This window comes from Lissotriton helveticus, chromosome 2_1 (assembly GCF_964261635.1).
Source record: "Lissotriton helveticus chromosome 2_1, aLisHel1.1, whole genome shotgun sequence".
NCBI lineage: Eukaryota > Metazoa > Chordata > Amphibia > Caudata > Salamandridae > Lissotriton > Lissotriton helveticus.
In genome coordinates this window covers 118815681-118841678 of record NC_136059.1, presented here as the reverse complement: position 1 = coordinate 118841678, position 25998 = coordinate 118815681, and the positions used below count along the sequence as shown (strand labels likewise).

The 25998-nt window shown below is 47.0% G+C and overlaps 1 protein-coding gene across 9 annotated transcripts in view; it reads left to right on the top strand.

Annotated features, from left to right (window-relative positions):
- DCTN1 (dynactin subunit 1) overlaps window positions 1-25998 on the top strand; it is a 669529-nt gene that overhangs the window by 535498 nt on the left and 108033 nt on the right. For all 9 annotated transcript variants that reach the window (XM_078674588.1, XM_078674584.1, XM_078674585.1 and 6 more), the window contains 5 exons: window positions 4795-4863; window positions 18612-18674; window positions 18779-18928; window positions 20208-20369; window positions 21372-21503. In XM_078674588.1, coding sequence (XP_078530714.1) covers window positions 4795-4863; window positions 18612-18674; window positions 18779-18928; window positions 20208-20369; window positions 21372-21503 — 576 coding nt within the window. The remainder of the gene's footprint in view (window positions 1-4794; window positions 4864-18611; window positions 18675-18778; window positions 18929-20207; window positions 20370-21371; window positions 21504-25998) is intronic.

The window sequence follows — 25998 nt, the reverse complement described above, 5'->3', positions numbered from 1 at the left end:
GTGATGTCGTTGTTTCCGGCGTTGGGGTTGGAGAGCTCTTTCACGATGTTGAAGAGTTCCTTGCTGTTGTGTGCGTTGTTGTCCAGTCGTTCCTTGAATGCGGTTTTCTTGGTGGTGTGGATCAGTTGGTGGTGTTTTCGGGTGGCGAGCTTGAGAAAGTTTTCTAGTCAAAAATGGGTTAATGTTATCCAATGGCAGGTAAGTGAATTACCGTATTCCAGGTGAGTACATGGTTGGTGAATTTAGGGTTCTAGGCATAGACTCAGGGGTCCCCCAGGGTCAGGTGAGTACAGTTAGTCAGTCCCAGCGGCGCATGGGCGGCCGGGTGTAGAGGTAGGTAGGCCCAATGTTATCCAATGAGGGAAAGGGGGCCTTCGGTTGGTGGCTGCTGGCTAGCAGGCCGCGCAGCTCTGGGAGCTGGGCTCCTGGTCACTTGCTCTGGGCAAGGGGAGAAGTAGGATAGGGCAAAGAGGTCACAGCCAGCGGCACTCTGGCGGCTGGGTGCAGGGTGCTTTTGAGCCGTCGGGCGCTCAATGTCATCCAATGAGGATCTTGAAAAAAGAACAAAAGCAGCAGGCTCGGGGATGGTGACTCTCCAGGGGCGACCAGCACTTCGAGAGGTAAGTTGGGATGTTGGAGCACAGATAGGTACCCCAAAGGGAGGCACAAGGGGCTGTAGGGCGCCGGGTGCCGGAAAAGCGTACCCTCGGCTGGTCGCAGCACTGGACTTCGGGTCCCAGTCGCCGTGGGGACGTCCTCGTGGTCTTGGTTCGGTTTGGCCCGGCCCGGGCTCGGCTGGTGCAGAGTGGGCTGGTCCGGAGCTTCCTGGTGGGCACCAGGTGGGTTGTTCCAGCAGAGCCTCTGCTGATGGGAGTCCCAATCGTCGAGAGGGTCAAGGCAGGCAGGTCCTCTGGGTGTCCCAAGGTTGCTGTCTGCGGAGGTCGCCGGGTTTAGGCAGGAGCAGGTTCCCGGATCAACAGGCCGGTAGGGCTGGGGCCAAGTCAGTTGTTGTTGTCCCGTTGTTAGCAGCTGCATGGCGGGTCTTCTTCTTCTTGATCTTCTTCTTTCTTCTTTTTGATATCGGGATCTGAGGAAGGAAGGTTCAGGGAGCCCCTAAATACTGAATTTAGGGGTGTTACAGGTAAGGCAAGGGCAGGGACCAATGGGTCCCTGTCCTGGGGTGAGTACACCCCCCTGGCCTGATCCTCTCCTGTGGGAGGGGGGCAGGAGCCTAGCTGGGATTGGGCAGGACTCCCCATCTACAAGGTGGCCGGGGTCGTGCTTCACCTTGCCTCCTCCACCTGAGGGATGGAGTTGGCACATGTTGGCACCCCCCCTTCCTGACGTAGTTTTTCCCGCCAGTCTTCCCGCCAGGGTGGGGGTAGGCCTGGTGGGGGCTGGTTGCTGGGTACAGCAAATGGTCTGGAGAAGCTCTGAGGCGGTATGCCTTTGAAGCTTCCCTCTGTCCATCCTGGGGGAGGAGGCATATCACCTCGCCCAGGATGTGCATTGTTGCAGGCCCAGGAGAGCAGGGGGCTCCCACCCAGGGGTCCAGCAACATGTCTGCTGTGTGGCAGCCTCTGCAGCCACTCAGCCCAGACGTGGATTGTAGGTTCGGGTTTTGGAGGGCATCTCTAAGATGCCCTCTCGTGCATCATTTTACATTAAATCCCACACTGGCATCAATGCGGGTTTAATGTGCTGAGAAGTTTGGTACCAGTGTAGCCATTATGGTGCTGTGGAGTTCGTAATGACAACCTCCCAGCACCATATACTCTTAAATGGCATCACTGCACTTACAGTGCCCAGGAATGGCCCTGGGTTCTGTAGGGGCACAGGGCTCATGCCCCGGTGCCCTCACCTCTGGCATAGGGCACCCAGCTAGAGGGGTGACTGAAGTATGCCAGGGCAGTGGGTTCTGTGGGCATGGCACACAGGGATGTGTGCCATGTCGACTCTTGTTTTAGTTCTGTACTTATGCACTCAGCCTGCAAAGGCAGTGTGTGGGTACCAGGGTACAGGGTCCCTGAGGGTGGCACAATAAGTGCTGCAGCCCTCAGAGGTCTTCTCTGGTCACCATGCCCTGGGTGCATAGAGTACCATTTACTAGGGGCTGACAGGTGGCCAGAGATGCCAATTGGGTGTTTTGTTTCAGCATAGCTTTTCTTTTTAGGGAAGGAACACAGGCCCTGGGTACCTGGTTGGCAGGGACCCAGGGCACACTCAGTCAAAGTACATCAGCAGTTCAGAAAAAAAAGTGGGGGCATACCAAGGCAAGAAAGATGGCACTTTCTCACATGCAGTTAATAGGAATGATGGCATCTTGCATTTTCATAGTCCGCAAGACTACAAATGCGCCCCATACAAGAATGCTTGGCAGGTCAGTGGAATCGAGCTCGACAAGAAATAACAGATCTGGTGGTGGTAGACGACCGGACGCATCGCTCTCTGCAATGGTGGAACAACAAAAACCTTTCAAAGGGCCGGACGTTTATAGAGCCATATGACCGCAATGTACTACATTAAAAAGCAAGGAGGAAAACACTCCCTACAGCTCTCCCGGCTGGCGCAGAGCATTTGGAGATGGGCCATTTCTCAAAACATTTATCTGTTAGCAGAACATCTACCAGGAGTTCACAATCAATTGGCAGATCTGTTAAGTCGTCAGAGAGATAACAGATACACGAATGGGAGCTGCATACTCAAGTTCTTCAGCCATTTTTTCAAATGTGGGGACAACCGGAGATAGATCTGTTTGCCACACAAAGCAACTCCAAATGCCTTAGCTTCGCCGCCAGATACCCACACCCATTTTCCAAAGGCAATGCGGTATGGATGCACTGGTCAAACAGATTTGCGTACGATTTTCCACCTCTCCCACTAATTCCATTAGTGGTACGGAAACTAAGGCAACATTCTCTCCCCTTGATTCTAATAGCACCAACGTGGGCAAGACAGCAGTGGTACACAACGCTACTGCAGCTCTCTGTAGTACCACATCACAAACTAAAACTCTAACCACATCTACAAACACAGAACCATGGAGAGATTATGCATCCAGACCCATTGCAGCTCAATCTAGCGATTTGGCTCCTGAGGTCTTAGAGTTTGGATATCTAAATTTACCTCCTGATTGCATGGATGTCATTAAAGAAGCAAACGTTCTACCACTAGAGCATGTTATGCAGCAAAATGGAAACGATTCATTGTCTACTGTACACATAACAAAGTTAACCCCTTAGATGTTTCTATACAAATCATATGCTATCTCTTACATCTACAAAGATCTAATTTAGCATACTCTTCAATTAGATTACATCTTGCTGCTATAGCGGCATATCTACAAAACAAACAACATTTATCCTTGTTTAGAGTACCTGCAATTAAAGCGTCCATGGAAGGCCTTAAACAAATAATTCCTCCAAGAATACCACCTTCTCCAGTATGGGATTTAAATATTTTTCTTACAAGACTTATGGGTCCACCCTTTGAACCATTGCATAAGTGTGAGTTACAGTTTCTTACATGGAAGGTTGCTTTTTTAGTAGCAGTCACATCACTAAGAAGAGTGAGTGAGATCCAGGCATTAACAATTCAAGAACCATTTATAAAACTGCATCATAATAAAATGGTTCTCAAGACAAATCCAAAGTTTCTGCCGAAAGTCATTTAACTGTTCCATCTCAACCAATCCATTGAGTTGCCGGTATTTTTCCCACAACCACAAACAGTTGCAGAAAGGGCTCTTCACACGTTCGATGTAAAGAGAGCAATTCTATACTTCATAGATAGGACAAAACCTTTTCGTAAAACTAAACAACTGTTTGTGTCCTTTTCACCTCCGCATAAAGGCAATCCGATTTCAAAATCAGGCATTGCTAGATGGACTGTTAAGTGTATTCAAATTTGCTACCAAAAAACGAAACGCACTTTACCCATTCCTCCTAGGGCTCATTCTACCCGTAAGATAGGAGCATCTATGGCATTCTTAGGAAACATACCATTAGATGATATCTGTAAAGCAGCTACATGGTCTACTACGCATACATTTACAAAACACTACTGTGTAGATGTGCAGGCAAAACAACAAGCAAGTGTGGGCCAGGCTGTACTAAAGACATTATTTCAAACTACTGCAACAGATGTGGGTGACCGCCGCTAAGGGAGAAACTGCTGTGCAATCAATGCAAAAGTGTGTGGTCTGCAGCCCATATGCCACGAATGGAAAATGCTACTTACCAGTATGCATCTGTTCTTGGCATGTAGGGCTGTAGAATCACACACGCCCACCCGCCTCCCCGGCTGCCTATATCTGTTCCAGTATTATCTTATTTAGATACACAATACATGGTCATCCTTATCTGTAATGATACAACTCCATCATTTGCCCAATGGCGAAAACAATCTGAGGATGGAGTCGATGCCCATGTGCACTACGGTCTAAGGGAGGTGTCCCCCAGCAGACAAAGACTCTTCGAAGACAACAACAAAGTCTAATCATTCGGGCCCACCACCAGATGGTGATCTAATGCAAAAGTGTGTGGTTCTGCAGCCCTACATGCCAAGAACAGATGCATACTGGTAAGTAACATTTTCCTTACATGGATACAGAACATTCCCTACCATCCTGAAGTTCATTCCACAAACCTGAATGACTTAATAATGAAGTGAACACACGTCCTCTGCAAATCTTTATTCCTAGTTACTGTAGCTCTCTTCTAGTCTCTTCAGTGTTACCAAGGGGTCAATGGATGCAGTATACTTTAACACATTCTATTTCTTCCTTGTTTGTAGCACTTGTACAGCATACACTTGGCTGAACAAACAGAAGACTGTACGATGCAGCTGTCAGACCATATTAAGGTGAGATCTGCTTCCCTCTCTTTCCCATTTTATGTGCTTCTATCTAAACTAGAGAGGCACTCACTCTATGCGTAAGCAACTTTCACTTTTGGCTTTATTTTAATGGATCAACCAGTGCACTACTCATTTGAGCATGAAAACTGGCCTTTTGGAGTGTGATGCAATGCTATAGTTTGCCAAGGCAGTGTATGGTTAGAATCTGCTCTCAATCCTTCATTGTACATTATTTTGTGTATTATTAATTATTTTGGGAATAAAGGTAAAGACTCATTAGACTGTAACTTTTCAGGTTGCTGCAGTTGTTCCCCCTGCCGAACACAAGCAGTCACCTGCACCACTGTTCTTGTATCAAGTCGGTAATACACGCCATGTATTGGCCGTGTTATATCCTCCATCTTGGTTGATACACTGGGGACCCTGCACGGCCATCGGAAGTATCCTCCTCAGTGATGATTTGAGAACTACAGCACACACTCAGCGTATCCGTTACTATCACAATGACTCCCGGATTCCTCGCTCTACTTAAATCTCCTGTGGAAGTCACAAAGAGACCTGGTGAACTATGTTTGAGAATGTGTTCTTTTACTAGTTAAAATAAGATACTGCTTCTTAATGAAAGGAAGTGGATTAAGCGAATCTTCATCTTTAAAAAAAAAAAGAGAGAGCGAGAGATTTAAAGAGTGAATTGTACTTTTACCGTTGGTTTGTCAGGCTGTCACAGGAGGATCAGTGATTCAGGTGAATATCTAACCTATAAAATGCCCATAATTCAGAAGGCCTCAGCTCATTCCACAAGCTTAGAGCCAGCAGTTATTGTTTGCACATGCCTATGCTTTAACAAAGTAGTAGTATTTGGATTCTGATGGCAAACCTGATGTAAGAATTCATAAGAGTGTTGGCGCTTTCTTTGATATTCCTAAATAGTTTAAAAAAAATTACAAATATTCTGCCCATGTGCAGGGATCCTGAAACACATTTTAAATACATGGATTTTTCATTTTTCAAATCCATTATTTAAAATAAAATTTTGAAAAGGAGACAGCACAGTTTGTAGTTTATATCTGATAGACATCTAGCCGCAGATTCCTTAACTTAGAATATCCCCAGGCGTCCGACTGGATATGGAAAACTTTTTGCAGCAACACCTCTACCGCCGGGGGAGGCGCCACACATCTCCGCCCTGACGTCATTCACGGGCGTGACGTCAGCGGAGCCAGATATGCCCTCCCGGCGCGCTGAGTTCAGTTTTCTTTTTTTCCCCGTCTCAACACGGATTCTGGAAAACCAGCAGTTCGTTGGCCTGTTTTTCAGGTATTTTCGATGCCTTTGGTGTCCCGTAACAGTGTGCAATACCTTCGGGCTTTAAGGCGTGTGAGACCTGTGCACTTCAGATATCGGTAACGGTCCTGCACGCCATCTGTATGTGGTGCCTTGGAGTGCACCACGACTCCAAAGAGTGCGACGCCTGTCAGCAGATGAAACCAAAGTCCTTACGGGAGCATCGTATGAAATGCTGGCCACACGGCTGTCCAGTCCTGCACCCTCGTGTTGCTGCTCTCCCTCTCTGGATCGGGCCCATTCCTGAGGTCGTTCCCGCGGACGTCGTCCGGAGGTGGGTAAGCACAAGCGTAAGACCATGAGGTCTTCCTCCCATACGCGTGACGCTGGCTCCTGCTCTTCTCGCTCCCTGCCGGGCACGGGCTTCCGGCAGTCGCCTCCTCTGTAACCTACCTTTCCTGGTCCCGGAGCGACACAGGCCCAAATGGATACTTATTCTAAAGCACTCCACTCTTACTTTGGTCACCCCCTCCCCCTAGTGCGCCTTTGGGTCCCATAGAGGTGGAAGGCCCTCATGTCGGGTCCTCGCTGGCTGATTCGTCCTCTGTGCCCGCTGTGTGCATCGACTCTGCTTCCGGAGATGATACGATGCCGACGGGACACAGCCCAGTGGGTCCTCCCAGTCGCCCATCCAGCCCACCCCTTCAGTCTCCACATAGCCCTGAGCGGCTCCCTGCGCTGCCATCGGAGTGGCTCAAACTCGACGTCGATCGACGCCGGTGCCGACGTCCACGCCTCCTCTATTACATAAGGTTGGTGCCCAATCCGACTTCTCGGACGCCGGCGCCTATGCCTCCTCTTATGCAAGAGGTTGACGCTCCTCTGGGCTCCCCTGATCTGAGGTCGTTTCGGTCCATGGTGCAGGTACCTTGTGTGGCGTGGCCTTCGAGTCAGCCTCCGGCTCCTCCACTTTTGCTGTCAAGTGGACGGGTCATTCTCCAACTGTCTCCTACTGATGGTTCATTGTCACCTCCCCGGATGGCAACTGAGGCTAGTCCTGCATGCACACGGGCTATTCACAGGGTGGCAGCTATTCTTCGTTTTCACCCCCCTGTGGTTTCTCTGCCTTCTGATCCTTTGTTGGATCGTCTCCACATGGAGCTGGTTGAGGTGGAGCCTTTGCTGCCCCTTGGGGCATCTTTGTTTGACATCATGCTGGGCACATGGGCGAGGCCTTCCTCTGGTGACCCTGTTGATCGGGCCATAGCTCGTAGACACCGTCCTTTCCCGGATGATCCGCTCTGTCTATCCCTTCAACCTAGAGCTCAGGGCCTAGTTGTTAAGGGGGCCTTTGACTTAGTCTTCCTCCGCCTTGCCACTGTTACCTCCCACCAGGATGTCTAGGTGGATGGACACATGTGGTCGCCAGCTTTTCGCCTCTGCTAGTGCTGGCATCCGCGCATTGAATAAGGCTTGCTTGTTCACACGTGCATCCTCTACCCTTTGGGACTTGGTCGAGAACCTTCTTCCTTCAATTCCAGAAGGCCCACAGGTGGAATTGATCCGCCTTCTGCATTATGGCAGGGGAATGGTGCAATTTTCCCCCCGCTCTTCCCTTGACGCCACTGACTCGGTGGGACGAACTCTTGGTCAGTCTGTGGCTTTGTGCCGCAATGCTTAGCTGCGCAACAGTCGTTTCCCGAACAATGTTCGGGATGCTCTTAGGGATCTGCCTTTCAATGGCGTGGACCTTTTTGATAGCCACACAGATTCAGCTGTCTCCCGCCTCATGTCTGGGCTACTGTGACTCTTGCGGCACGTCTTTTTTCCACGGTTCTCTGCGTAGCACCCGGATAGTGTAGGCGATGGTTCCGCCATCTCTGTATTCGTTCCGTACAGCTGGACAGCTGGTTCTGCCTTTCCTTTCAGTTTGCTGAATGTGTGCTGTGCCCAAGAGGACTCCCCTCACGGGGATTGAGACTTACCCTTTGTGAGGTATTTTCGGGCAATTGGATACCTGCCTTAGCCTTGGTATGCTCCTTTGGATTCTTCCTTACGGACATACTTCTAGGGGTCAGGCTGTTCTCTTTTTCTGCCGTTAGCACCCCTCTCTTGCACTTCGGTTGCAATTGACTCCTGTTGTCTGTAGTGATTCTAGGCCTAGGTTCCTTGCTGTGTGGCCTTTCCCTCGCCTGCCTTGACAAGGTCCTTATGTTTTTTTCAGCATTGCAGTGATCTTCTGATCTAGAATAGCTGCTCTTCTTTTGCTGTCCTCAGTCACTCGGGACCCTTGTTCCCTTCACATCAGGCGCTGTTCTTTCACGGCTGACGCCCTGTACTTGCTATGCAGGGGACAAACGCCCCTATGCGGTACATTTATTACTATTAGCGCAAACTTGGATACACCCTGGTCTGTTTGTGTCAGCCCTTACTTGGCTTTTCTTTCAAGGTAGCGGCTTACATGTCCGTCTCTCTGCTGTGCATTGTCTTAAGGCCCCATCTTCTGGCCACTTTACCAAGAGCCGTTTTTCCTCATTCCCTACGGTTGCCGCTCAGGTGTTTTCCACGCTTCTGTTTTGGGTTCATTCTCTGATACTCTCAAAGAGAGTGTTCTCTTCAGGTTACTCACTTCTTGGGTCCCGGGACTTCTAGGTTGGTCCCGACTGTTCCCACTATCGTGCCGAGCTCCTTCTCCTCCTCTGTCTTGCGGGGGGCCGCTGTTCCTCCCGGGCGAGGGGCGAATGTTGGTTATGGACCTGGACATTGTCTGGTCCAATTCTGCTTCCGCATGTTTGTTGGTACTTTTTGCAATCCCTAGTCTATTGTTGTATTACGCTTCATTTTTTAGAGTCTTTCTTCTTATTTGTTGTCTGGTGTTGCCTTACACTGTAGAATCTAGCTGGCAACGTTCCTTCATGAGGTGTCCGCGGTCTTTGACCCGGCATGCTTTGCTACAAGTTCTTATATAGGTTTCCGGCTTGCCTGGTCCCCTTTTTGCTGTATGCCTACTTGCTGTTGCATCTCCTGCATCTGGGCTGATTACGCTACCCTATAGGAGGGTGTTTGCTATACTCCGCGTGGTTCTAACGTCCACACACTCTGCTTATGTACCTTCCAGTCTTCCGCTTGACTATCGTTCTTACTGTAAGTCCTGTTTTGGGCGCATTTGCTATTTGCCGTCGGCCCTTTCACATATCTGTGATAGACCTGGCGTGTCTTCTCTTTCTCGTACCACCGGCATTCTCTGGACGTGGGTTGGCCTACTGCCTCTGCTGTCACACACGTATTTTTGCGGTAGCGGGCTTCAATAGTGCTTCTTGCCGCTGTTGTGCATCCTGCACCGGTATGCCCTAATTCTGTCATACCAGTTGCCATCTCTCTGGGTCTTACTTACGATTGGCACGCCGGATCCTGCGGATCTGTCAGACCCTAGGTGCAGTTCCACTTCTTGCGAAGTCATGCACTTTACTTTCTACACCTACATATCTGGTATGTTTTTTCTTTCTCTCACCTGGTATACATAGAGGGGGTTTTCATGGTGTTCTTGGACGGCTTGTGGTGTCTTTGCCTCCCCATGTTTTCTGCTCTTTTATGAGCCTAATGGTCTGGTGTGGCTGCGCTGGCTTGCTGTCCCCACTGTGTTTCGTCACATTGACGGCTACGTTCCCTCAGGAACTTCATGGGTTTCAGTCGCAGATCCGCCTCCACTATGGGTATGGCTTTGGTATCTATTCTAAGTTAAGGAATCTGCGGCTAGATGTCTCTATCAGATGGACGAGTTACTTACTTTCGGTAACAATGTCTCTGGTAGAGAGACAGTCTAGCCGTGGATTCCTTAACGCCCGCCCGTCCTCCCCATTCAGCGAGAACCTTTTCCAGGTGGGGGGTTTCTGTATTGGCCTCCCTGCAGGTGGCTTGCCTTTCTACAGGGGGACTTTTTCACTTCACTCTGACAAACAGTGTTCATTCTGTTTTCCTTGTTCTAATCCGCCCGTTCCCGTGATTTGGCGGTATGCTTATATGTCATGTGTCCTTTCCAACCCTGTACCTGGATTGTACGGTGTGGGATCTATTCAGGTTTTTTCCCACCCTCCGCTTTCCCCTTCTCCATCGCCTTGGGGTCTCGTGCCACCCCTGCGACCCATTGGTTCAAGTCTATCGGCTCTGCCACATTCTATCGGTCTTTTATTGGGGTTGTGATGTCTCTTCTGGTGACGTCTTATGGTGAAATTGTCCTTGATCCTATGTTCTGGACTTGTGGTCCTTCACAATTATACATTATAGTTGAAGGCTTCTGTCGTCTGCCATGCTGTTTTTTCACATCTTCCTCTACCTCCACATGTGGTTTGGCCATCGCATTTCTGGGGGTGCTTCTCAGAGCAGTGCTCTGCTCTTCCTTCTACTAGTTTGCAGGATACAGTTCCTGGCACTGTCCTTTGTGATTCTAATTTTCTTCAATTTTTGCACACTGTTCCCATATTCTTACAGTTTGTGGTGGTGGCTCCGCGTTGTGGCGCGGAAAGTTTCTCCGACGAAAACTGACGTCAGTGCGCCGGTAGGGGCATATATGGCTCTGCTGACGTCAAGTCCGTGGATGACGTCAGCGTGGAGCCCTGCAGCGGCGGTGCTCCCGGCGCGCAGAGGTGTTGCTGCAGAAAGTTTTCCGGATCCAGTCTGACGCCTGGGGGTATTCTAAGTTAAGGGATCTGCGGCTAGACTGTGCCTCTACCAGCTGCATAGTTACCGAAGGTAAGTAACTCGTCCATTAAACAAGTACAATTGAAATCAAATGAAGGTATAGCAAAGTACATTTAAACGAAAAAACACATTGGAACCTCTGAAAAGGAATTCTGAAGTTATGTATGGTGCCTACACATTTAGAAATTCGGACATCCTTATTTTTAGAATTTCTGAAGCGTCGCTGTCATGGACTTCCTAGCACAGATAGGCTGTTGATTATTTGTCCATTTATGCTTATTTTCCATCAGACTGATCATTTTATTTGCAATCTGTTACATTTAGTTGAGATGTTAACATGCCAGGTATCAAATTCTACCTAGGAAAGTCTCTCCCTCAATGTCTTTTTTGGCTACTGTTCAACTGCTTTTGACTATTGTATCCCTTGTGGTAGACATAGGTCTTGAAAGAACAAGCACACAGCTTTGTGTGGTTTATCGCACACCATTTGCTGTTAGCATACATTAACATACATTTACTGCTATGGTTATTGCTGGGACGATTGGCATGGTTTGCTTTCAATCGGTTATTCTGGACACTCGGCTCAAGATTCAGGAGGTCAAGATCTTTTCTCTTCAGATCCAGAGGAAACAAAGAGATCGGAAGACAAGCCCTTAAAATGTTTGGCTTGAGAAATGAAAGACGTTCTGTAGTAGGGGATCTCTGTGTATAGTCCTAAGCATGTAAATAGTCCCGCATATGTGCTTGGACCCCGGAGCAATCAAAATAGTCTCTTAGTTGTCCTCTTCTGCAATCCTGCATGGACACGTAAGAGAAAATCAAAGACAAATAATGCAGCTTGAAATTAACAAGGCTACTCTGGCCTGTACTTCATCCTGATGTGAAAAAGAATAGCCAGATAACACTGAAATTTAACATTTTGCTAGGTTTCACACACAGAGAAACTCCCCATCACAAAAATCATTTGTCATGATAGAGAGGAAGGGTTGGACAGACAAGCCCCATTGGCTGCCATTATGTGTCTGTAAATGGATACCGTGCATGTGAGGAACTCTACAGACACCCTGGGTATCCCATGATGCACAGCCAAAGGCTAGTTACTTACAGTTCTTTTTTCCGGCTCCTGCTAGCAGGACCCTGGAGTATTGAGCTCTACCTTTAGTGGTATATCTTCAATTATTTGAGCTTTTTTGATAGTTTGAGTGTTTCACTCAACGTCTGAGGCCTTTACCTTCCTTTTGCTGTCTTTTGTGGGCAGTTTTGCCACTCTTTTCTTGTCAAAATGCCATCTTTATTTGACAAGTGCCCAGAATGTGGCAGGAAGAAGGCCAAGTCGGACTCTCACAGAGTTTGCATACTCGGTCCAGCTGACATCGGCGCTCGCGGTCGAGGCAACACCGCCGTTCAACGTCGCCGCGCAGGTCGCCATGAACGAGAAGAACAACGCCGTCGAGAGGGAAGTCGACGTCGAGAGAAAAGTCGACGTCGACATATAACATAGCATCGACGGCTCGCCCGAAGACCAGCACGACGAGTGCTTCTTCGATGATGTTACACACATCGACGAAGAGTGTACCGTTGACAACCCTCCCGTCGATGATGGCTTAGTCGATGAGGGTTGCATCATCGAAGGCAGTGCCACCTTTGACCTTCGACGATGAATATACAGACAACAACCTCGTCGACGATGCCAAAGTCAATGGCGTAAAACACATATTTTCAACAAATTCAGCAAACAAAGGCTGACACCTTCATGGACATCACCCAGTAGGGTCCAGCCTTTGCTTCACTGTCATCTTTTGGACGAAGATGATGATTCTGAGTAGGGACCGTATGTTTAGTGATGAAAGAAGTCCTTCTGAACTCAGTGTTAAATACCAGGAGGTCTCAGAGTATGAGGATCAAGATCAAGATGAACAGGCATACTATCAAGAACAAAGCCATCACCAACAACCACAAATGGTTTGTCTTCCTTCAGCCCTTGTCTCTGACCTAAAATTTATGATTTCAGACTACAAAAAGAGGTTCCCTACCTCTGCTCCGTCTCCTGCTCCAGTTCTCTCTCCACCTCAGATGGTGCAAGTTCCACCTCCACCGCTTCCTACCACTGAAGTGCCTGTGCCGCCTACCCCTCTACGGAAGACGAGGAGGATGAGCCACAATAAGAAGGGAAATTCAGGATACTCAATCACATCATGATGAATGGGACGACAGTTATCCCTCTTCCAGCGTCGCCGTCTCCTCCTCAGGTAGACTAAGCTCCAGAAGATATCGTAGGGTTCCATAATCTCCTGCAAAGAACAACAAAATGCTTCAACTTCCAATGCCTTCTCACCAACAGGACTGTTTCCTTTACGACTTCAAGGAACCCTTCAAAAAATCTGTTGGATCTATGCCTATCATAGATTATATTAGGGACCAAGGCAGCAAAATAATGCAAAACCCTTTTACAGTTCCTCCGGTCTTGCCAAGATTGGATAAAAAATATAGAGCTCCAGACGACACTTATAGGCCATCCCAAGCCTGATTCAGTCATTACTCAGGCAGCTCAACGCAGATCAAAAAACCCATCTGCTCCACTATTGGCACCCCCGGATAAAGAGGGCAGGCTGTTGGACAATATTGGAAAGCGTTTTTCCTCCATGTCATTGTTAACTGTAAGAGCGTCTAACTCCTTGAAGTTATTGGGACACTACAACAGGCAGATGTGGTCATACATTGCACCTTACCTAGAGACCCTCCCACAAGACACTAAAGAGAAAGCAAAGAAGGTGTTGCTGGAGGGCGAAAGATCGGCTTCTGAAATTATCGACTGAGCGAAGGACATCGCATCCACTGGTTTCCGCCAATTGGCTGGGTTGGCGGTCCTAAGGTGCCAAGGATGGCTTAAAGCGACAACACTCCGTCCTGAGATCCAGACCAAAATCCTTGACATGCCCTATGATGCACAATATCTTTTTGGAACACCTATTGATGAAGCCCTCCAAGGGATCAAAAAAGATACGGATACAGCCAGAGCTTTGGGTACCCTCCAATATAAAAGCACCCCTTTTCGTGTCTCACGGGGTAGAGGGCAATCCTCCTACAGAGAAGGCTACCAGCAGTATAAGTATCCTTCCTATTCCTACTCTAACCCGCAATACAGACCACAGTTTCAGCAGAGGCAACAGACACAAACTTCCTACAACAAGTCTTTCTTTCGTGGAAAGGCTGGACTCCGCCCAACGCCAATGACTTCTCTCTGCCACCGATCTCCATTTCACCTCCACCCTCCAAAATAGGAGGACTAATATCCGACTACCTTCAGAATTGGATTCCAATCACAACAGATCGTTGGGGTCTCCCGCTAGTACAGTTTGGACATTCTCTAGAATTTGCACAAACTCCTCCACCTACGCCTCCTCAACCTCAAAAACATTTACAACTCTTACACCTGGAAATATCATCAATGATCCAGAAAGGAGCTATAGAGCGGGTTCCTGTTCATCAAAGAGGAAAAGGTTTTTACTCCTGAATCTTCTTGGCATGCAAAAAGGGAAAGAAAAGAAACCGTTTTGCATGGTCACCTTTCAAGAAGTCTTGCAGCTTCTCAATGCAAACGACTACATGGTATCGTTAGACCGCCAAGATGCCTGTTTTCATATTCTTATCCACAGAAAACACCAGAAATTTCTGAGGTTCTCTGTGGCCGGCAAGCACTACCAGTTCCGAGTTCTACCCTTCGGGCTCAAGTCAGCCCCGCACATCTTCACAAAATGTCTTTCCCCAGTCGCTGCATGCCTCAGGCAGCAGCATCACCAAGTCTTTCCTTATCTCGACGACTGGCTCGTCAAGGCACCCTCTCTCGAAAGCTTGAGTCTTCCAGAGCTTGTCTACGGCTTTTCAAAAAATCGGTTCTCGCCCTCAATCCAGACAAATCGGTCCTACAACCTTCTCAGCGGATAACATTTCCGGCGAGCTTTCCTGAATACGGTCCTGAAACAGGCTTACCCATCACTGAAACGACAACTAAAACTCCTGCAATTAGCAGAACGTATACAGAAAAAAAGTCTTTCAGTTCGCCTATTCAACTCCCTCCTCGGAATGATGTCCTCCTGTATTCTTCTAGTTCCCTAACGTCGCCTCCACATGTGTCCTCTTCAAGAAGCTCTCGCCACTCCGTGGATTCAAGTGAACGGATTCTTCGACGACATCATACAGGTGACTCCTCAGATGGTCGCCTCTCTAAACTGGGGGACTCATCCACAAAATCTCTTTTGAGGCCTACCTTTTTTAACTCGAGCCTCTCCTCAAGTGATAACCACGTATGCATCTCTAGAAGGTTAGGAGCCTTTCTTCAGGAGCTTCAGATAAGCGTGAAGTGGTCATCTTCGGAGCGGAGGCTGCGCATTAACCTCCTAGAGCTGAGAGCAGTCTATCTAGCCCTCCTGGCTTTCCTTCCCAGGATAAAAGGTTCACTAGTGCTTGTCAGAAAAGACAACACTACGACGATGCACTTCTTAAACAAACAGGGAGGAACTCGTTCTCTGTCACACTTTCAAGAATCTCAAAATTTTTGGAACTGGTCACTTCAGCACGGAATTTCTCGGAGGGCGGAATATATTCCAGGAAAAGACAATACATTGGCAGATTCGCTAAGCAGACTACAGATAACCTGCCACGAGTGGGAGTTGAACCAAGATACTCTCAACAGCATCTTCTCTCAGTGTGGCGAACCACTGTTGGATCTGTTTGCCACACAGCGCAACGCCAAATGCCAAAGCTTCACAAGCTGGCATCCCCAACAGGGATCTCTGGGGAATGCATTTTCAATAGCATGATTAGGCGTATTTGCCTATGCCTTTCCACCGATTCCCCTGATTCCCAGGGTCCTGAAGAAGAGGAAGGCAGAGCCCTGCACACAAATTCTAATAGCTCCAGCATACTAATTCTAATCGCTCCAGCATGGCCTCGCCAACATTGGAACTCCATCTCCTCTCCCTGCAACCTACAATTCCGTTGACAGTTTCCATCTCTCCTCATGATGGACCAAGGACAAGTCCAACACCCGGATCCAGCCTCTCTCAAATTATCGGCCTGGCTCCCAAGTTCCACAATTTTCAAGGCCTAAACATTCCACCAGACTGCAGGGCGGTTCTATCTCACGCAAGAGCAGATAGTACGAACAGGACTTATTCTTTCAACTGGGAAAGGTTCTGTATCTGGTTTAGATCTACTAAGGTGCATCCCCTCACATCTTCTCCGGAAGAAATCTTTCCATACCTTCTCCATCTAGCAACTTCTGACCTCGTTCACGCTTCCCTCAAAGTTCACCTGGCAGCAATCGCCCGTTTTAGGAGATCTTCCACAGGACCTTCTCTTTGGTCAAATAGACTGATGAAACAATTTCTCAAAGGTGTATTCCGAACTTTCCCTCCTGTAAAGTCTCCTCCTCCAACATGGCAGTTCAACACAGTCCTTGCTCAACTTATGAGGAATCCTTTTGAGCCGATACACAGAGATTACCTCAAATTCCTCTCTTGGAGAACTGCCCTTCTTCTGGCCCTTGCATCCACAAAACGAGTCATTGAGCTTCACGCATTTACAATGAAAGATCCATTTCTTCAATTCAAGAACGATAGGGTGATTCTTCGTACTAACCCGAAATTTATACCCGTCGGACTTCCACCTTAACGAACCTATTGTCTTAAAGACCTTCTTTCCAAATCCTCAAACGGCAGGTGGAAGAGCTCTACATTCGTTGGATTTGAAACACTGCCTTAAATTCTATCTTGACAGGACGAAAGCATTCCGCAAGTCCAACCAACTTTTCGTGGCCTACAGTTTACCTAGGAAAGGTTTTCCCCTTACAAAACAAAGTATCTCTAGATGGATCCCTGGTTCTATGGTCTTCTGTCACCAACAAGCTGGTCAACCTTTACAATCAAGAATTCGTGCCCATTCCACTGGGGCAGTTTCTACTTCTGTAGCATTGTTTGTGGGCGTGCCTATCACAGACATTTGCAGAGCGGCAACATGGAAGGCGCTGCATACATTTACAAAGCATTACTGCTTGGATTCGGAGCTAATGAAGGATGCTGCGGTGGGACAGGCGGTTTTGTGTTATCTATTTCAATAAAGGTGAGCCTTCCTTCCCACCAACCTCTCTCTCTTTCGAAACGCACATTTCTCTGTTACTTCTATAACCTTTGCCATAATTGCAACTTATTGCTCTGCACTTTAACATTGATATGTTTATTTAATGGCCGTATATGTATATTACCTTCCTTTCGAAGAAAATAGTTTTGTAACAACTGGTGCATTTATGCCTTATGTACAAAAGGATATGTGCTCATTATTGCTTTCTATTCTGATTCAGGCATGTGAATCTATGAAAGATACCCTATTACTGGATAAGAAATGAGTTACTTACCTGTAACTACAGTTATCTTTCATAGATTCAAATGCAACCCACCCCCTCCCCTGGAAGGGCTCACCTAGTACTCTGTTGTACCTCCATATAGCACTGTGCTTACGAAAATCAGAGGGGCTAGAGCTCCTTCCAGGAAGGTTCCAAAGGGTGGTGACAGCTGATTTGTTGTCCTCTAGAGTTTGGTCCTTATCACAAAAGGACCTGGATATGTTACTAATGTGATGCCTTAGGCCTATTACTTTCTGTGTCTAATGGGACATTACTTTACTAATGTACCGGGGACTCCCATCTCGAGGACGGGGAATGATTCAGGCAAGTGAATCTATGCAAGATACCAATACTGGATAACTGCAGTTACAGGTAAGTATCTCAAGTCCACTCTTCGGTACCTGGTCCAAACACTACTCAGGCTCAGCTTTGCATCACCAGATTGCCAGACACCATCGCCCTACTCCAGTTGACCCAGCTTACACGTTTAGTGCAAAATGTGGGTTGCCAGAATCTCATGTGGCTTTTTTAAATCATAAGTGCGCCTCGAATACAAATCTTGCAAGATACCAGCAGGAGACTGATTCATGCAAAAAAATCTTAAAGTGAGAACCAGTCTTCTGCTGATATCTCAAATTAATGACTTTTGAAGATTTTACCAGCATACTTAAAATTCCATCCAGACCTAGTGACCGTAATGCCTTAATGTTGGGTCTTCATGTTGGACGCCAGTTCCTGGAACAATATATTCCAGTAAAGATCCACCCAAACGTCAGCTCTTTCTTACTTGGTCTCTCCCTCTCTCTTGTTCCTTCATCTCCTCCCTAGTCTGCATGGTAAAAACAAGCTAGGCTGACTTCAAGAAAGCTCTAATTTAGGGTTTTGTAAATTACAGTATTAATGTTTTAAACAAGAATGTGAAAATTCCACTTCTCCAGAAGTATATTTAAAGGAAACTAAATCCGTTGTACTCCTTATAGAATGCTTTGTTGTTCAGCCCGTTCAGTCTTAACACGTCCCATTCATCACCTCAGCACTAGTCTGGCCTCAGAATCTTTCCACTTGCAGATGGAGAGAAAACATTGTGAAGAGAGAATAATCAAGCATTGCCACTCCCTCTAAGGTGTCCCGATTTACTAACTTCACAGAGAGCTGTGTGTTTGCTGTGATATTATCCAGTGGCTTAGACTTCCCTTATGTGCAACTGAAGGGGCAGAAGATCAAGATACAGATGCTTACTGAGTACATTTATACTTGACTTACAGCTTCAGTGTTATGAAGTGTTTGGTTTTTATTGTAAATAAATGGACTTGCAAAGAGTCTTATTTGGTTTCAAAGTCTGTTAACAGCTCTGTATCTTTCATTTTTTCAGTTCACCCAAAGTGCCTTGGACTGTATGGGTGTGGAAGTGGGTCGACTCCGGTCCTTTTTGCAGGTCAGAATAACTCCTCCTTACTTTCATGTAAAATAGTCATTGTTTGGTGCAGTAAATATTCAGTGTTTTTTTTTCTTTCTTTTCTTGACTGTTCTCTTCAACAGCCCGGGCAGCAAGCCTCGGACCTTGCTATCCTTCTAAAGGATTTGGAAACCTCCTGTAGTGATATCCGTCAGTTCTGCAAGAAAATCCGCCGCCGAATGCCTGGGACTGATGCACCAGGAATACCAGCAGCTCTCAGCTTTGGGCAGCAGGTCAGAGACTACGCTGCCGCCTGTTAGCAGAACAGAAGCTTTATGTTTGTAGTATACCTGCATGGTACCATGTAGCGTGCAGTCTGCGGTGTATTGGAGCAGAGGCTGAGGAGTGATTAGCTTTGCTTGTTGAATATTGGTCACAGGCTTAAACTGAAACACCATATATTTCTACGGTCCTGCTTGTCTCGTTAGCGGAAGCGGCACCATGAGATTCATGGAAGTAGATCGATCAATTTGTGTGGGACATAGTGTTGAGGATGGAGGCTGATGAGCACCATGAAGGCCTTGAATCTTATTTTGCCACGGGGCTGCCAACGTGTTTCTCAAGGTAGTGGTGAGATATGTACAAATAGCGTGCTCCATAGCAACTGAGCTGCCTTATAAGGCACCTATAACTGGAACAAACACTTCTGGATATCGTGTCCACTTCCATTTCATGGGTCTGTTCAGCATCTGCTGTTATATTCTAAAATGACAGAGCCTTGGTGTCTCTCCAGCACAGACCAGAACCACTGCTTATTGTTGGCTAGTTTTGGCACTAGACACTCTAATTTTTTTTCCTGGGTTTTAATTATAATCCATAGCACAATCTGGATATTAACACCAGGTGAGTAGGCCCTGGGTCACATGATCGAACAGCCTCTACTTAAAAGCCTTACATTGCAGTGCAAGAGGCAATAAAAAATTACCTTGTTGTGACGCTACACGACTGAAAGGGTTTGTTTAATTGATCTGAATACCCCTGGACGTTGTGAGTGCCCTGCTTTGGTGCCCTACGTCTGCCAAACTAGAAGTGGGATTGTGTGATCAAGGGTTTTAAACGACATTGATACATTGAAGCAGTAGTGTGACAGCCCCACTACCCTTGAATGCTACACAAGGGTTGGGAGACGTGGACTCAATCTTAAGTTCATTTCCCTTGTGGTTGTAATAATGCAGCCTTCAGGAGAACAGACACTTTATTTCAAGCCCTTGGATCAACAGTGACTGCATTTCCCACAATTTGTGCCACATAGTGCAGCAGAAAAATTGGGCTAACATTCGTAGGCTTAAAGAGGATTATGGTTTTCATTTTATTTACAAATATGGGTGGACTTCTCAGTGCTGTATGCCTGCTGAAGTAGATTGTGTGAACAAGGGTTTGCTGGCTCAGTGGAACATGCGTTTTCGGCCACAGGCTCCAATCCAGATGGTTTACTTGGCCTTTCATGCTTACGCAGTTGATAAGATTAGGTTGTAACATGCTGCTTTGTACATGTCTTTGTTTCCTTCCCAGGTTTCTGACACACTCTTGGATTGCCGTAAGCATTTAACTTGGGTGGTGGCAGTGCTGCAAGAAGTGGCTGCCGCAGGAGCACAGATGATTGCGCCTCTGGGGGAGAATGAAGGGTTAATATCACTGAAGCTGGAGGACCTGGCTTTTAAAGCTGCGGAACAGGTAATTCTTCTGCTTGAAGAGTGGCGCTATGGTAGAACCATCGACCAGGTCTGCAATATCCATTTCCACATGTTTTTAGTTTGAGCATTGTAGCCATGGAAAACAAAGTAGTGAATGGTGTTTAGTTGCAAAGTAGCATAATCTAAGAATACGCAATCACAGTATTGCATTTAACTGAAATCCCTCAGCAATTCTTTTGTATTCCTCCCTTTAACGTAGTCAGTTAATTGAGTAAAAATGTGTACAGCTTGATACTCACACTGTAGAAACTACAAAAAAATGTTGTGCTGCACGTAGGCCACAGCTTGAGAATCTCAGTGGGTAGACTAAGGCCATTATTACAAGATGGCCATAGCTGGACAATTCTGTTCCCGCACCCATGCTTCCCCGGTGCAGGAACACTGAACCCAGTTTGACTTGGTGCACTTGTGAGATTAGCCCACCCTGGATCCAGGGCAGGTACGCCCAACCCCACCCTCCTGCAGCACGGGGGAGTATGCTGTGGTTATTCACAATAGCCTTTAACCTACCCTCACCAACCCCCTCCCAGTGCTTTGACTCCTACACTTCGATCTGTGGTGCTTTCCTCCTCCCAAACCTACTCACATTTGCCAGCAGTGCCGTCTCCCAGGTATTACGTATGGCGGTGACTGAAAGAGGGAACGGTTAAAGTTGGGGGTGGAGAATCGGTTGTTAGGTCTGATCCTGGTATCTCCCCTTCTTAAGCCCAGATACTGGGCATCAAACCCCTTCATCTTTAATCCATCTGTGGCTCCTAAAATCGGGTATTGTTAAATTCAGTAATAGTTACACCTGTTATTTTCAGTGATAGTAAACTTCTATCGAACTTTCTTTATACAAAGGTAAAATCTTGTTGCAAAGTCTTAAAAATATTTTCTGGTGATTTCATGATATCTGTGGAATGGGCAACTGGAAAAAAGACGACCAAATGACTCATGTTATTTTTCACTGAATGCCAAACTTGCACATACTTTATTTCAGATCTATGGCTCTCAAGGCATCAACCCGCATGAAAGCTTGCGCCAGTCGTGCAGCATTCTCATTGCAACCATGAACAAGATGGCTACAGCTATGCAGGAGGGCGAATATGATGCAGACAAGCCACAGATAAAGGTATGGCGGTTCTAAAACGCAAAGCTGCAAGAGGACAATATGATACCATGCATTAAATTATGACCCGAGACAGATTTTGCTTTTAATTTTGTTAAGATAACCTCCCATTTCTGTAAACAATCATCTCATATTGCAGTGGGGGTCATGGAAATGCTACACAATGTATCCCTGCATACAGTTAGGGGTTTCCAGCTGCTGTATAGTTCTCACTGCCAGGTTCTTTTGAGCAGTTTCTTCGCTTCAGGAGATGTTTAGAGAATTGGCCTCACTTGAGCCTATTGATGCTTGCATGAAAGAGCCATGTTCTATTGTATTGAAGAATCCACAAAAGGCGCCTTAGGTCCTTTTTGGTACTGGTATGCAGATGGAAGAATCCTCTTCCTGATACAGTACCTCTGGGGGGAGAAAGGGAACCACCGAAGAGAGCATCGAGTCCACACAGGTCACCCACAGAAGACAATGTGTCAAACATTTCCCCCCTTGAATGGCTTCATTATGCCTGGCATCTTGATTGTTCTTCACTGTGGTCTTCACACTCGCAGTACAAGAGTTTAGAGTGAAAGCTGAGGAAACAGAGGTGAGTCTGAATCTTTCACTTGTGTCTTATCTTCTCTGTTCACGTCGGAGTAAGAATATGATGAAAGAAGTCCTAATTCTGACTATTGTTTCTTAAGGATGGGAACACTTAGTTTCCATTTAGGTGTGGCGCCTGGCGGTGCCACGTTTGCCTGGGTGTTATATGGCATTTACCGGACTTGACAACACCCTAGTTACTCTGCAGCACTGTCTCCACTTACCCCTTCAGTTCCCTCTTCCACACCAGTTTGCTGAAATTGTTTTTGTTACTTTTTTTAGTGTATAATGAGAAACAAATATCCACAAGTTTGAAAAGCTTTACCAGGTACAATGACATTGTGCCAACTATTCAGACACTTGACTGGTGCGTGCTGTTCTCCGGTGTTAAGCATTACAGGTGGTAATGCACTGTGTCGCTCGTCATGACCAGAATGATCTGACATTTCAGGGAAATTAAATTAATGACTTGCACAAGTGTGCCTCCAGAGAGCCGATGGACCGATAAAATTCGTAATTTCTTTTGTAAGATAAACCAAGAGAACACTTGGCCTCTTCAACCAGTCGGTGGTACGGACTGTAGCACTCGCCAACAGCACTTGGTGGTGACTGGAGCCAAGGATGCAGTGTTGACGTTTTGCATGGACCTGAACCGTGTTCCATGATCAAATCTTGTGGTTTGAGTACTGTTACTGATCCCTGTGGCGTTGTCTCTGGGGTCTAGGTCTGATCATAATACTGATGGTGGTTGTTCTCACCTGTTGGAGCAATGTGTTTGGGGTGTGCATTTGGGAGGATAAAGGAGACATTTTCCCTGATTAATTAATATTTACATAATGTAACTTTATGGCATACTGCAAACGTTTCTCTTTTGAGAACTTGTTTTACTTTGAGATTGAAGCTGTCAACGAGACGAATGGTGATGTTAAAGTGGTGACATTTTGCGTAGCGGCTCGAGGTGTAAGACTCTTTCTGTTCCCTCTGGCACTGCTTTGGGGCCCCATCAGTTACAGGGGCCTCCATTTGAGGTACTGCTGGTGGATCTTCCCTGATGCCATCTGCCACCTGGGGTCCCAGTATCCGATCCCTTCCAGTTCAGCAGTGGTGGCTGGTGACTTTTCAAAGTGGTAAGGCGTAACAGTTAGGGGCGAGTTTAACTTTGACTTAGCAAGTGAACCCAACTGATGTAAGGGCAGGGTGGGGGGAATTTTCCCCCTGAGAAACATTTGAAAGAAAAAGTGGCAAAGGGTGCATTTAAAAACCCATTTTGTTAAAGAATTTGTTGAAAAAGCAAGAAGAATCTAAACCACATATTGAGTGCACATGGGAGGCCGAATGTATATAGTGGGTTTATGTTTAAAAACCTTCCACTTTTATTAAATGGCACTCAATGCAGTATCATAATCATTCTGATGTACTGAGGTAAAACTCCTGCGCATGTTAAAAAAAAAAGCACATTTCTGATTTTTGAAAAGGCCACGTGACATGCGCTGAATGATTTACATTGTATTGCATTGTGTTGTAATTGGCAATTACTGTACCGATGAGGCTTTGAAGCACTTTATGACTTCACAGAAAATAAATATGCACTCATATATCATCTGGATGGGCCTGGTCTTGGACTTATTCTTCGCCCCATAGACCAGGCTTGCGAACCAGGCACTGTTCATTTCTTCATTCATTCACACTTGACACGCGATTGCCTGACTGTGTAGTCATCCGTCATGAGATCGAATGCATCATTTCACTTCAGAATTTAACACAAGGCCTAGAACAAGTTATATGCAGACTGCCACAACGGAGGATTTGGGACATCTGTGCAGCTGTATGCACTTTTTGTAGTTTAAAAAAATAAAAAACGATGTGGTAAAATCAGCTCGACCTTGGTGTCTGCTCTCCGAAAGAAAGCACGAAACGCTGTTTGGGTCTCTTTGCCAGCTCTATACATCCCGTGGGGGGTGAGGGGGGGAGTTTTAAAATAAATAAATAAATAAATCCTACCTGAGCAGGTCTGCTCCGCCTCGGGTCCGCTGGTGCCTACAGGAACGGAACAGCCGCATCACTGCTGGCAAGTGGGTGGTAACCCCTCTCAGCCAATCCTGGATTGACTTAGGGCACGGTTACTATCCGCCCACCTGCCCATCAGGAGACCGAGTTTTGAGCCTTTGCTGAACCCTCGCTCTCCTAATGGCCATGCGCCAGCCTGTGCAGACACTAGTGCGCATGACTGGGCACGGCGGAAAAATCCGTCGACCTTCCCCAGTCATGCGCACTTGTGATGCTGCCTACTGCCCCTGGTCTGACAATCATGTCAGTCAACATGAGGTTAGACCGCCCACCCCCTTCAGACTCTGAAAGGGGTGGGCGGTCCGACGTCATGCTGACTGACATGACAGTTCTCTCTTGGCGTCTCTGAACTGAGAGTTTACTTTAGTTCAGAGACGCCGAGGGAGGTGCGGGCACGGGCGGCTTGTGGGGCAACGTCATAATGGACGCACCGCCCCTGCAGTTCAGGCATCCACCATGAACCCATGTTCCATGCTGGTCACTGTTGCACTTATGCCGCTGCAGGCTCCCTTGGTACCAATTGACGACCTGGTGCCAACACCCTCATCATACCTTGAACCAATATCAGCACCACCTTGGCCAAATTCACGAAATAAATCTGTTATCACGATTCCTGACTCTAACCCAACAGCACTATCAGCAGAGGATCAACTTAATTTTTGGCTTTGATTGTGATCCCGAACAGAACAGGGAGCACACCTAATAATAATGACAGAGAGACATAGCTTGCTTTCCCCTTGATATACAGATACACCTCCACTGAGGCACCGCTTGACTCGCTTCATAGACTACCAGTGTAGGAACATGGCTCATTTGCCATAGTGGTTCGGAGTCCAGTTGAAGTACTATAAGACTAGGAAAAATGTTGTTCGAGAGATTGTCAAACATGGGTGAGCCACATCGGAGCCCTTGCTTCCATTCAGTGACGCTCTTACGGATGCATTGCTGGCTACCATGTTCTTGTATGCCTCTAGCTTTCAGGAAGCCAGGTGACTGAGGCCTGCTCTGGTTGATCCAGATTTCTTCACCAAGTTCCCCTCTCATGAAAGTCTTGTTATACATGCTTTGGCTAGTATAGTTAATCCTAACTCCTTTCCGACGGATGCCCTGGATAGAGTCCAAACAGAGTGATGCTTTTGGCTTACAAATGTCTTCTACTGATAGCTTGGCACTACGGTCCATAAACACAGTTTTAGTCTGCAGTCTGTTAGTGTACTATACACATGCTTTATGGGACGTGGCCAGCGAGAACTTGCTCACAGTCCTGAAAGCTCTGGGGGCCGCTTCCTGCAAAACAAAACTCCCTTACATTTTGCAAATGTAGGGGCTACTCCAGTGGGTTGGCCTTGGGGCAATGCCAACCTTCGCAGCCTCTATTGAATGAGGCAGCACAGTCCTCCCAAGGATGCAGTTTAGGCACCAGCAGACAATGCGCAGGCCAGGGGAAGACCACCAGGTCTTCCCCTACTACAGTGGGCTTCAAGCTGCTTTAGTTTATCCTCAGCAACTCCCACCTGACTTCTGGGAGGCAGGATTCAGTATTTCCACCCAGGTCGGTGATCCATCATTTGTGGCAGGTGAGTCTTACAGATTGTCAAAAGGAGTTACTCCCCACATTGCATTTTTGTTGCCATCCCACATTTCTACTTATGGGAGACTGAATGGTGTCTGTGCAGTCCCATATGCATAAAGGTAAGCCAGGAACACTTTAAGTGTCCCTTTTTCCCTTCGGCCTTACCCTAGCCCCTTGGTTATTCACAAAAGTGATGACGGTGGTCACTGCACATCATTAGAGGTTGGGAGTTTCCATACGAATGGCAGCTGTAAGCGGACTCATCAGTCAGTCGTTTACCTC